The sequence below is a fragment of the Salvelinus fontinalis genome, chromosome 2 (assembly GCF_029448725.1).
Source record: "Salvelinus fontinalis isolate EN_2023a chromosome 2, ASM2944872v1, whole genome shotgun sequence".
NCBI lineage: Eukaryota > Metazoa > Chordata > Actinopteri > Salmoniformes > Salmonidae > Salvelinus > Salvelinus fontinalis.
This window is the reverse complement of record NC_074666.1, coordinates 61,290,026-61,302,572: the sequence shown is the minus strand read 5'-3', so window position 1 is coordinate 61,302,572 and position 12,547 is coordinate 61,290,026. Positions and strand designations below refer to the sequence as shown.

Sequence of the window (12,547 nt, the reverse complement as noted above, 5' to 3'; positions counted from 1 at the left end):
GTGTGTGTGTGTGCGTGCGTGCGCCCGGACCCTGGAGATGTTTTTGAAATGATAGCTGTGACATTGCAATCCAATTTGATCTGAGAGAGGAAAAAGGAGGATGAGTGAAAGTGAAAGTTTGAGTGTGTGTGTGTGTGTGTGTGTGTGTGTGTGTGTGTGTGTTCATTAGTGAGCCTGGAGAGAGAGGAAAGTAATAGAAGGAAAGAGTGGGGATTTTTGTATGGGTGTCTGAATGTGTGTGTGTGTGTGTGTGCTTCCTTATCTGCATGAATGTACTGCCCTTCTGTGTTTGTGTTGCCTCACAGTGTATCACAGCAAACTATATACAGGTAACTGCCAAAATAAAGGAAACACTTGAGTTGTTATGGTGTGGGGTGCATTTTCCTGGAATGGTTGAGGTCCACTCAAACCCTTAGAGGGCAAGGCAAGTTAAACGGCAATAAATACACAGCCATTCTGAGTGATCACCTTCAATCTATGGTGAGCCATTCCCATCCTGATGACATTGCCCCCATCCACAGGGCACAAGTGGTCACTGAATGGTTTGATGAGCATGAAAACTATGTTTACCATATGCCTTGCCCATCTCAGTTACCAGAGTTGAACACTTGCCAAGGCACATTGAAGCTGTTCTAACAGCTTTTGATGGCGCCCTATTAAGACACTTTATGATGGTGTTTCCTTTATTTTGGCAGTTACCTGTATGCATATGTATATTGCATATAAAGCGGCCTGAAATTGATGTACAATTAACTTCCCTGTACTCACCACATTGCTCTCGTGCACCTCAGGGTTCATGGTGAGCTGTACGACGAACCAAGTGGCGTTCCTCAGGATGAAAGCTGTGATCAGGTTCCAGTGAATGATGTTCCTCAAGCAGCGGATACTCCTGGGAGGAGAGAGGAGAATAGAGGAAAAGGTAAGCACTGGTACCTATTCATTATACTGTACAGTGCAACATGGCAGCAATGCTATGCATCACATTGTGAATCTTTTGCAAGAAGATATGTATCAAGGTTCTTGATGCCTAAGTCAATACACTGCACTGTAATACTCCTGGTGGTAGAGGAGAGAACAGAGGACAGGTTAAGAGCTGGTGGTATGTATTATAATTATTGCAGTGTGTGCAGTTTTTCCTTCTTCAGTATAATTATGACATTTTAGGTCGAGCACGCCGATTCCTGATGCTATGCAGTATAATGTTGGTAATACATATGACGGGATGATGGATAATGGGACCATAATAAAAAGAGGGAAAGTTAAGAGACAGTGGGGAAGTTTGTGTGAGTGTGTTTTTGGATGTGTGTTTTGCATAATTAGTACAGCATGTGCATGGACTATGGCCGTGTATGTGTGTGTGTGTGTGTAAGTCTAAAGAGCTAGACAAGACCCGTTCCCTCAAGCAGGGGGTGTATCACTTTCTCTGTTCTTTTCTAACCACTTCATCCCACCTCCAGTGGCAAAGCAAACCACCTCACAATAATCTCCCAAAACCCTCTGGCAGTAGAGTTGGGCAGGCTGATCAATCTTTTCCCCAGGCCTCAGTAGCACCAGCAGCCCAGCAGGTTCTTCAACCCACAGGAATGCCTGATCGAATTGGACCAGCTAATGGATGGTTTATTAGATCAGTCAAGGTTGTAATTCACACATTTGGTGTACAAACATGGAGGTAATAAGACACCAGGAAAGGAAAGCATCCAGGACCAGCAGGGCATCCAGGACCAAAACCTTCGTACGGTGCCATTTTTTTCCTCAAGCTAATACTTAAACTACGAAAAGTTGCTAGTCCTCAGTAATGTTATTTTAAATGTTCTTAAGCTTCTTCCTATTAAAAAAAGTTATGAAGAAATTAGATTCTTGAAAATAATGTTATTGGATTTCGTCTTGGAAATGTACTTAATTCCAAGATAGCTAAACCCTTGTCTTAAACTCACGGCAGTGAGAGAATAAGCTAATGAAAGCAGTTGAACATATTTAAACCCCCCAGAGTTAATGTCAGCCCCCCACGGAAATGTATTTAGTATAATAAAGAAATGCCCATAAAAAAACAATCAGTGAAAGATGACAGAGCTAGAGTGACCATTTTGCTTTGCGATCCCCACAAGCGTCTTGGGACTCGTACGAAGTCAGTAAAACCGATCTGCCAACTTCTGTCTGTAGTGTCTGAACAGTTTGGGCTACACACTAATGTCCCTCTGTGGAAAGGTGAGACCATCACGAACATGTTTTGCTCTAGGACGCCCACATGCCTCACAAGACTCTGAATGTTATTTTCAAAATTCGTCAAGCTCTTTCAAATCGGTCATTGATCATTGCTAGACAACCATTTAAGTATTGCCATAGATTCTTCAAAAACATTTAAGTCAAACCTGTAGCTCGACAACTCAGGAACATTCACTGTGTTCTTGGTAAACAACTCCAGTGTATACTTTTGGCCTTGTGTTTTAAGTTATTGCCCTGCTGAAAGGTGAATTCATCTCTAAGTGTCTGAAACAGGTTTTTATTTTGGATTTTGCCTGTACTTAGCTCCTTTTAATTATTTTTTTTATCCTGAAAAACTCCAGTCTGTAAAGATTACAAGCATACCCATAACATGATGCAGCCACCACTTGCTTGAAAATATGCAATGTAATGTGTTGTACTAGATGTGCCCCAAATATAACACGTTGTATTCAGGACAAAAAGTGAAATGCTTTGCCACATTTTTTGCAGTATTACTTTAGTGCCTTGTTGCAAACAGGATGCATGTTTTGAGATATGTTCTGTTCTGTACATGATTTTTTATTTTCATTCAGTCATTTAGGTTAGTATTGTGGAGAAACTACAATGTTGTTGATACATTCTCAGTTCTCTCTTATCACAGACATTAAACTCTTAAGCTGATCTAAATTGGAGTGATTGTGAAATCATTGAGCGGTTTCCTTCCTCTCCGGCAACTGAGCTAGGAAGGACACCTGTATTTTTGAAGTGACTAGGTGTATTGATACACCCTCCAAATCATAATTAAATGGTGCTCTGGTACCCCTTGCCGTGCGGTAGCAGAGAGATCAGTCTATGACTAGGGGGGCGGGAGTCTTTGACAATTTTTACGGTCTTCCTCTGACACCGCCTGATATAGAGGTCCTGGATGGCAGGAAATTTGGTTCCAGTGATGTACTGGGTTGTACTACCCACTACCCTCTGTAGTGCCTTGTGGTCGGAGAACAAGCAGTTGCCATGTCTGGATGCTCTTGGTGTAGCTGTATAACCTTTTGAGGAACTGAGAATCCATGACAAATCTTTTAAGTCTCCTGAGGGGGAATAGGCTTAGTGTGTTTGGACCATGAAACCTTGTCGGTGATGTGGACACCAAGGAACTTGAAGCTCACAACCTGTTCCAGTACAGCCCCGTCGATGAGAACGGGGACGTGCTCGGTCCTCCTTTTCCTGTAGTCCACAATCATCGCCTTTGTCTTGATCACATTGAGGGAGAGGTTGTTGTCCTGGCACCAGGTCACTGACCTCCTCCCTATAGGCTGTCTCATCGTTGTCGGTGATCACTGTTGTGTCATCTGAAAACTTGGTGTTGGAGTTGTGCCTGGTCATGCAGTCATGAGTGAACAGGGAGTACAGGAGGGGATTGAGCAGACACTCCTGAGGGGCCCCCGTATTGAGGATCAGCGTGGTGGATGTGTTGTTCCCTACTCTTACCACCTGGGGGTGGCCCGTCAGGAAGTCCAGGATCCAGTTGTAGAGGGAGGTGTTAAGTCCCAGGGTCCTTAGCTTAGTGATGAGCTTTGAGGGCACTATGGTGTTGAACACTGAGCTGTAGTCAATGAATAGCATTCTCACGTAGGTGTTCCTTTTGTCCAGGTGGGAAAGGGCAGTGTTGAGATCATCATCTGTAGATCTGTTGGGGCTGTATGCAAATTGGAGTGGGTCTAGGGTTTCTGGGATAATGGTGTTGATGTGAGCCATGACCAGCGTTTCAAAGCACTTCATGGCTACACACATGAGTGCTATGGGTCGGTCGTCATTTAGGCAGGTTACCTTAGTGTTCTTGGGCACAGGGACTATGGTGGTCTGCTTGAAACATGTTGGTAATTCAGACTCTGTAAAAATTGTCAAAGACCCCAACCATCCCAGTCACTGAATGTTCTCTCTACTACCGCATGGCAAGCAGTACCGGAGCGCCAAGTCTACGACCAAAAGGCTTCTCAACAGTTTTTACCCACAAGCCATAAGACTCCTGAACAAGTAATCAAATGGCTACCCAGACTATTTGCATTGTCCCGCCCCGCCCCCCCAACCCATCTTTTATGCTGCTGCTACTCTCTGTTAACCAAATATTCATAGTCACTTTAACTATACATTCATGTTCATTCATAGTCACTTTAACTATACATTCCTGTTCATACTATCTCAATTAGCCCGACTAACCGGTGCCCCCGCACATTGGCTACTCGGACTATCTGCATTGTGTCCCGCCACCCGCCAACCCCTCTTTTACGCTACAGCTACTCTCTGTTTATCATATATGCATAGTCACTTTTACCATACCTACATGTACATACTACCGCAATTAGCCTGACTAACTGGTGCCTGTATATAGCCTTACTACTGTATATAGCCTCGCTACTGTTATTTTTCACTGTCTTTTTACTGTTAATTAGGGCCTGTTACTACTTATCTATTGTTCACCTAATACCTATTTTTTACTTAAAAATCACACTTTTGGTTAGGGCCTGTAAGTAAGTATTTCACTGTAAGGTCTAGACCGGTTGTATTCGGCACACGTGACAAATAAACTTTTGATTTGAACTCCTGTACGGGAGACGACCCCGAGGACAGCTGGACGTGGCTAAAGTAGCCTGGGAACAGCAACCGTCGCCCCATCGAACCATGGTGGAACACGTGGAAGACATGCAATACCGGATGGCAACCCTGTGGCCCCTGGATGCCCAAGAGGCCCAAGCACGGGTGTACAACAGAGGGGCACAGCGAAGAGCCTGCTACAATACACAATAGCACAATTGGTTATGGGATCGTAAAATGGCGGCCATCTCCTTCGGCACCATTGAAACAATGTTTTACTCAACTACCAATAGGTGCTCTTCTTTGTGAGGCATTGGAAAAACTCCCTGGTCTTTGTGGTTGAATCTGTGTTTGAAATTCACTGCTTGACTTAAAAACCTTACAGGGGTACAGAGATGAGGTAGATGTTCAAAAATCATCTTTAATCTTGCCATAAAAGTGATTGAATACTTATGGACTCAAGACTTTTCAGTTTTTCATTTTTTATTAATTTGTAGAAATGTCGAAAAACATAGTTCCACTTTGACATTATTGGGTATTGTGAGTAGGCCAGTGACAACATCTAAATTTAGTCCATTTTAAATTCTGTTACACAACAAAATGTGAAATATTAAAGGGATGTGAATACTTTCTGAAAGCGAGTATTGACAGCATTCCTCCCACTTTATACTAAATGTTTAATGGCTCATTACATCATGTTTATTCAAAAACATTTCCTACCAATGTTAAAATGTGACAGAATGCACACTGTGGTAGATTACCTGTTTCAACCATGGTACAATAAGTGCTTTGTGGTTGTACAAGAGACACGCACACACACACACACATGCGCACACGGACGCACACATGCGTGAACACATGGCTGACATAGCTACACCTACACAGAAAGAGAGAGAGTGAAGAAGAGAGAAAGGTTGAGGACAGAGAGAAATGGGGAAAAAATTAGGAGTAAATTACAGTGGTCCTTTTGATAGAGGGAGAAGGAATGAGTTGAGGGTGAACGAAGGTGAGGGTTAAAATGAAAGATGACGCACAGCGGGGGGAGAGACGAGAGAGAGAGAGTCAGAGGAATTAGTGAAATTGCTTGTGAGAGTAAAATAAACAGAGGGAAAGGTAGAGGACGACGTCTACATTGGCTGTACTCCAAACAGTCTCTGGTGGATTATTAATCATTTAAGAATTCAAATGTTTTTTTCAAAGCTTAAAAGGGCTTTGTTTGTCAGAACCATCCCCCTCGTTCTATTTTTCTCTCGATCCCCCCTCTTCTTTTATCTTCATCAGGCCGGACTAAATTACTGGAGGCAGAGGAGACTGAACCCATATTTCCTTATCCTCCTACTCATACCTGACAACGTATTGCTGGACAAAACCATTTGTTAGGATGGAGTACAACAAAAAAAAAAGTCAAGGGTTACTGGCTCACTTCCCTCCAGACATAACCTTACATGTCTTACTCTTCATTTGTCAGCCAAAGAAAGTATGAAGCTCTAGAAATCTACCTCAATTCTATTTACAGCTGCATCTCATGGAGATCTCAAAGCCTGAGCGAGGATGCCAAATTGCACTCTATTCCCTTTGGCGTGCACTACTTTTGACCATGGGCCCTGGTCAAAAGTATTGGGCTAAAGAGGGAATAGGGTCCCATTTGGGATACAGGCAAGGACTGCGATGGTCTTCTTCAGGAGAACATATTTTGGAGTATGGGTAACTCTAGCTAGTGGGTATGCCGAGTTATACAAGTGTGTTATGTTTCCAATTAAGTAGACATTTGAGCAGTCCGGGGACTGACCGCTCAAATCCTATTAAATTAAAGAGACTTAAAAGCAGTCTAGAAGACAAATGTTGGAAGTATAGACTCACATAAACCCAAAATATCTGGTGTGTGTCATACAGGAAATGTCACTTTTAATCTGAAATCAAAACACTAAGGAGGTTGAGGTTTCAGAATGTTTCTTTTTGTGGAGTGTATTTAGACAGTCTCTTGTTGACAGAGTATCTAGGTATGGACAGAGACACACACACATACTTTCAAGAGGATTATCTTATATAAAACGCACCTTGAAAAGGCACACACACACACACACTCATGCATACTGTACGCAGAGCCCCTGGTCGTCACAGCTCTCCACAGAAAAGTGCCTCGGGGATTGCGTTAGAGTGTGCACATTCATTTATTTTAAAGTGGAGGCTTCAGAGGAACAAATTAGGATATTAGAGGCATCAAACGATTCTTTGATTTATTTGCCTCGGCATATCAATGTATGTAAAAAGGGAAACAGAATGGCCCTGAAGAAAATGCAATACAGGGCTTGGATGGAGCTCCGTGCTGTGTAAGAGCAAAAGACTGGCCTGAAAATGAACTTCATCATTATTCCTTTCATTTTAATTTGATTAATAATAAGACAATTCATGTCATTTCACAGGGAATTTCAACTTGTGTTCTTAGAAAAGTGATAGAGAGGAGGACAAAGTGAAGAGACATTATGAAAATAACAATATACACAAACATACACAAATTGCAATTCTCTTCTCAGGGCCCTAAACCTATTTGCAGTGTTTCTTGAATGTGCCAGACTGCCCAGCGCACAGTTTATTCATTGGGGAGTATTGACTATAAGCACTCTACCAATTTACAGGGTATACAACAATATGAGGGAGAACAAGATATGATGCTTCAGTAACTTCATGCTACATCACAACCGGGCCGTGAATGGGAGTCCCATAGGGCTGCACACAATTGGTCCAGCGTCGTCCGGGTTTGGCCGGTGTAGGCCGCCACTGTAAATAAGAATTTGTTCTTAACTGACTTGCCTAGTTAAACTCAATTTTCGCCTAAAATGACATACCCAAATCTAACTGCCTGTAGCTCAGGACCTGAAGCAAGGATATGCATATTCTTCATACCATTTGAAAGGAAACATTTTGAAGTTTGTGTAAATGTGAAATTAATGTTGGAGAATATAACACATTAGATCTGGTAAAGATTGCCCAAATGTGCCTAATTGGTATATTCATACATTTTCAAGTTCATAACTGTGCACTCTCCTCAAACAATAGCATGGTATTCTATCACTGTAATAGCTACTGTAAATTGGACAGTGCAGTTAGATTAACAAGAATTTAAGCTTTCAGCCAATACCAGATATGTCTATGTCCTGGAAAATGTTCTTGTTACTTTCAACCTCATGCTAATCGCATTAGCCTACGTTAGCTCAACCGTCCCGAGGTCTGGCCACCGATCCTGTAGTGGTTAAATAAAGGTTCAAATGTTTTTCTTAAAAATAAAAAAAAATCAGTTCACACAGTGATTCTGGTTGACTGAGTCAGCAGAGCATGGCACTTGCAACACCAAGGGCTGAGTGTTCAATGCTGCTGGGGCCACCTATATGCCAAATATATGCACGCACGACTGGTTAAAAGCATCTGCTAAATGGGATATATTATATTTTCAGTAAGTCCTCTTTGTGCCTCCAAGAGGATAAAACACTCCCAAATTCTAACAAACCTCTTTCACAAGAGTTTTACAGCGGTAGACATGAACTAGAAAGAAAACAGTCACCTCAGTTGTTTCGAGTCTCTAAAACAGGATTTTGTTTTAAAAATGGTCAGAACAGTACATCTCTAGTTGGTTTACCCAAAGGCAGTTTCTAAGAACCAATGCCCTCTGACGCCACTCTAGGAGGCAGTCTCTTTCTCTGTCTGTGGGTTGATGTCATCACGCATCAATAGAGGTGACATGACAAAGATGGACACTGGCGAGATGTCTTCAGGGGAGGGACTGAGGTTCCAAGGTTCTGTCTGCATCCCAATTGGCACCCTAATCCCTTTATAGGGCACTACTTTTGACTAGGGGGCTGGTCAAAAGTAGTGCACTATATAGGGCATACGGGGCCATTTGGGACACACCCTCTATCTATCTCTATTGAGAACATGCCAAGACTGTCAAGCTGTTGCCTAGCTCCATGAATGACAAGAGAAACTCTACGTACTAAATTATCAAACACACCCACACCACCAGCAGTGATGTAGCCCTTATCTAAATGAAGAGAAACAAGCTTCTCTGTATGGGGACCCAGGCTATATGCGGAGGTTCGGAATGAGGAATTGATACGCACACACACACCAGCCTGGCCTCAGAGCCATATGAAACATACTTTACATATTTCTGAGCACCTGCAAGACTCATGATACCTACTAATAGTCTAGCTACTTCAGACAGAAACAAAAGTAGGGAAGTTGGTCAAGGAGGATGGGTAAGTGTAATGCGCAACTGTCTAGCAACGCAAAGGTTGCGTGTTGGAATCGTGTCAGGAAAAACTGTAGTATTTTAGCTAACCCTTCCACTAACCCTTATTCTAAACTTAACCCAATTCAACTATCCTTCTATGTAAATTCACCTAACCTCTGTCGCTTTAGTTCCCCCCAACCTTTAATGGAAATGATCCAAAACTTTTGTAGTTTGTTCACCTAACCACCAACGTAAATTCTCCCCGTAATTCTCCTTTGTTGTTAAGACGCAACAAGCAACCTGGTTTTAGAGAAATGCGTAGAATACTATATGACTTCCAAGACCTATGATAACTTACATCATCCAATTGAGCAGACTTGCTGGTGTTTTTACAGTCTTTTATGTCTAACAATGCAAATTCTAATATATATATATTTTTTATATACTTGGGGGGGCCATAATAAAACCACCCGCGGGCCAACAGTTGGGGAACCCTGCTATATGTCCTCTAATTCATATGATATTGTATGACTGCTATTCCATTCATAATGTAATTTAACACAATGTAACATATATTACTAAATGGAGTGTCACAGAATAAAACAAAATTGCCCTGAGACCAAGTTACGCACACACACACACTTCCTTTCTGTTCTCTGGGCTCAGTCGTAGTTCAAATCTCTGGCAACAGAACCTTGTCAAAATCGGACACACTTCACGTTGTTACTTCCAACTCCAGCATCCAGACTCTAACCACCAAGCATAGCTGAGCAGCAGGGATCTGCAGAATAACAGATTACTTCACAAGAAGTTAAATGGGACTGTGAAAAAGAACTGGAGTGTGGTGCAGTGTTTAAAGCCACACTGGGCTGGGTAAATATGGAGGCATGGCCACAAGCGTGGTAAAACCAAGACCATTCAATCCCAGAGCAGTCCTACCAGAAAATGAGGTTCAAACCACACCAATGAGGCTGCAGCTGAGCTAAATACCATGTACAGTATATCTAAAGCGGTTTACCAGAACAGGATATTATGCATATTGTAACAGTCCTGACCTGTTTTATGTTGTTTTTTATGTGTTTATGGTCAGGGCATGTGTTTTGGGTGGGCAGTCTATGTTATCTGTTTCTATGTTGGTTTTGGGTTACCTGGTATGGCTCTTGATTAGAGGCAGGTGGTTTGCGTTTTCCTCTAAGAGTCATATTTAGGTAGGGCGTTCTCACTGTTTGTTTGTGGGTGATTGTCTCCTGTGATGTCTTCGTCGTTGTCGATGTATTTTCACATACGGGACTGTTTGGCTGTTCGTGTGTTTTGATGTAACGTTCCTGTCCGTGAGTTTACGTTTAGTGATGTGAGTTTATGTTCAGGTTTCGTTCTACGTCGTTTTGTTATTTTGTAAGTTTGTTAAAGTGTTTGTTTTCGTGTTGCCATCATCATCATTTTCATCGTTGTTATAAAATAAAAGATGGCTTATTTCCCGCAAACCGCATTTTGGTCTGAAGATCCTTCTCTCCTCACCTCATCCGAGGATGAGGAGAGCGACAGCCGTAACACATATCAACATCCACCACATGCAGTGGCTACATAAGTATTCCCACCTAGAACTCATTAGAGATGTTCTGTTCTACACTGTGTTCTATTTTTGACATGTTCTATGGGATGTTATATTCTCGTTCATTCTATTCTGTATCGTCTACTACTCTAATACAACACTAGACACAAGTACCAATGCATAATACATCATAGCTACTTGAATAATACATTGTCATCGATGTACACTTGGTTAAAGTTCTGATTTTGAAATGGTTCAAATAGATTTCTGGGTGCACTGGAATCACCTAATCATTTCCTGTTTGTTGTGGCAATAGTAATCGATAGGGAATAGTAATCGACACGTTTGTGTGTTTGTGTGCATGTGTATATATGTAAGTTTGCAGTGGTGGAAAAAGTACCCAATTGTCATGCTTAAGTAAAAGTAAAGAAACCTTAATAGAAAATGAATCAAGTAATAGTGAAAGTTACCAAGTAAATACTACTTGAGTAAAAGTCTAAAAGTATTTTGTTTTAAATATACTTAAGTATCAAAAGCAAAAGTAAAAGCATAAATCATTTCAAATTCCTTATACTAAGCAAACCAGACGGCACGATTTTCTTGTTTTTTAAATTTACGGATCGCCAGCAGCACACTCAAACACTTAGACAATAATTTACAAACAAAGCATTTGTGTTTGGTGAGTTCGCCAGATCAGAGGCAATAGGGCTGACCAGGGATGTTCTCTTGATAAGTGTGTGAATTTGACCATTTTCCAAGCATTCAAAATGTAACGAATACTTTTGGGTGTCAGGGAAAATGTATGGAGTAAAAAGGACATTATTTACTTTAGGAATGTAGTAAAGTAAAAGTTGTCAAAAATATAAATTGTAAAGTACAGATACCCAAGAAAACTACTTAAGAAGTACTTAGTATTTTTACTTAAGTTTGCATGTGAGGCGTAACTTAGTACTTTGTAAAGCTCAATTACATTTTCATTTTGAGTTTGAGTAGCCGTCACCTGCTGTTGAACTATGACGGGGCTTCCACTGCAACAAGCCGTTTCAAGACACCACCAGGTCAAGCTGAAGCCTCCCATGACCCCTCACCCCAGAATCCTCCCTCCCAGAGCAGGCACACACGGGTAAACAACACCACACATGTGCAGGTCTCATGGGCAGCCGAAAATGTCAACCGAGGCCCCAGCTTGGGTTTGTATTATTAATATATAAAAAGATCATATCTGGGCTAACTATTCCCTTGTGTGTCATATGGCAGAAATCCAATAATTAAAGGTCAGAGATTCTCTGAATCACTAACTTCTAGCAGAATGAGATGAACATGTGAGTTCAGTTTACTCAGCAGAGAGACATAGGGAGTCATCCCTTCCTTGTTTTTTATTTTATTTAGGCTTACAGCAAGTTCCAGTCTTGGTAAAAAAAGAGAAGAATTATGTTATTTCTGATATACCACACTTCTGCCATTGTGCATTACCAGATAAAGGGATTCTGAATCAGTATAAGCGAGAATTGACTGGTTCTTTCAGTCAATTTCTATTCATGTATATTACATTATACACCATTAACCCAGATCACAGAAATGGGGTCTGTTGAGCCATTAATAAGTATTATTTCATCCCCCAACGTCAAATACGTTTATGAACAAACATCACGTGTTTACACTAGAGTCAAGTCAGCTATCTGTGTGACTGGTTAGTACGTCTGCTTGCTCAACAGCAGGCTATTGGACTTGACCTTTTCAGGCGGATGTAACGCTGGAGTGTGTGTGGGGAATGGGAATTGCACGTGTGTGTGTGTGTGTGTGCATGTGTGCATGTGTGTGAGTTGTGTGTCTGTGTGTGTGAGTACAGGTTACCCATCAAGATAATGGCTTACCTAAGATGGGTCACCGGGTCTCTCTATAATGACTCGATGACTAAAACGACCTCGTCCTCAAGGTTAGAGAGTACCTGGGTATTGAAGCAAAGTAGCATA

General features: G+C 41.7%; 1 protein-coding gene across 4 annotated transcripts in view; it reads right to left on the bottom strand.

Annotated features, from left to right (window-relative positions):
• The window catches only part of LOC129822630 (corticotropin-releasing factor receptor 1-like), a 168,149-nt gene that overhangs the window by 36,156 nt on the left and 119,446 nt on the right, over window positions 1-12,547 (bottom strand). For all 4 annotated transcript variants that reach the window (XM_055880997.1, XM_055881010.1, XM_055881003.1 and 1 more), the window contains one exon: window positions 769-889. In XM_055880997.1, coding sequence (XP_055736972.1) covers window positions 769-889 — 121 coding nt within the window. The remainder of the gene's footprint in view (window positions 1-768; window positions 890-12,547) is intronic.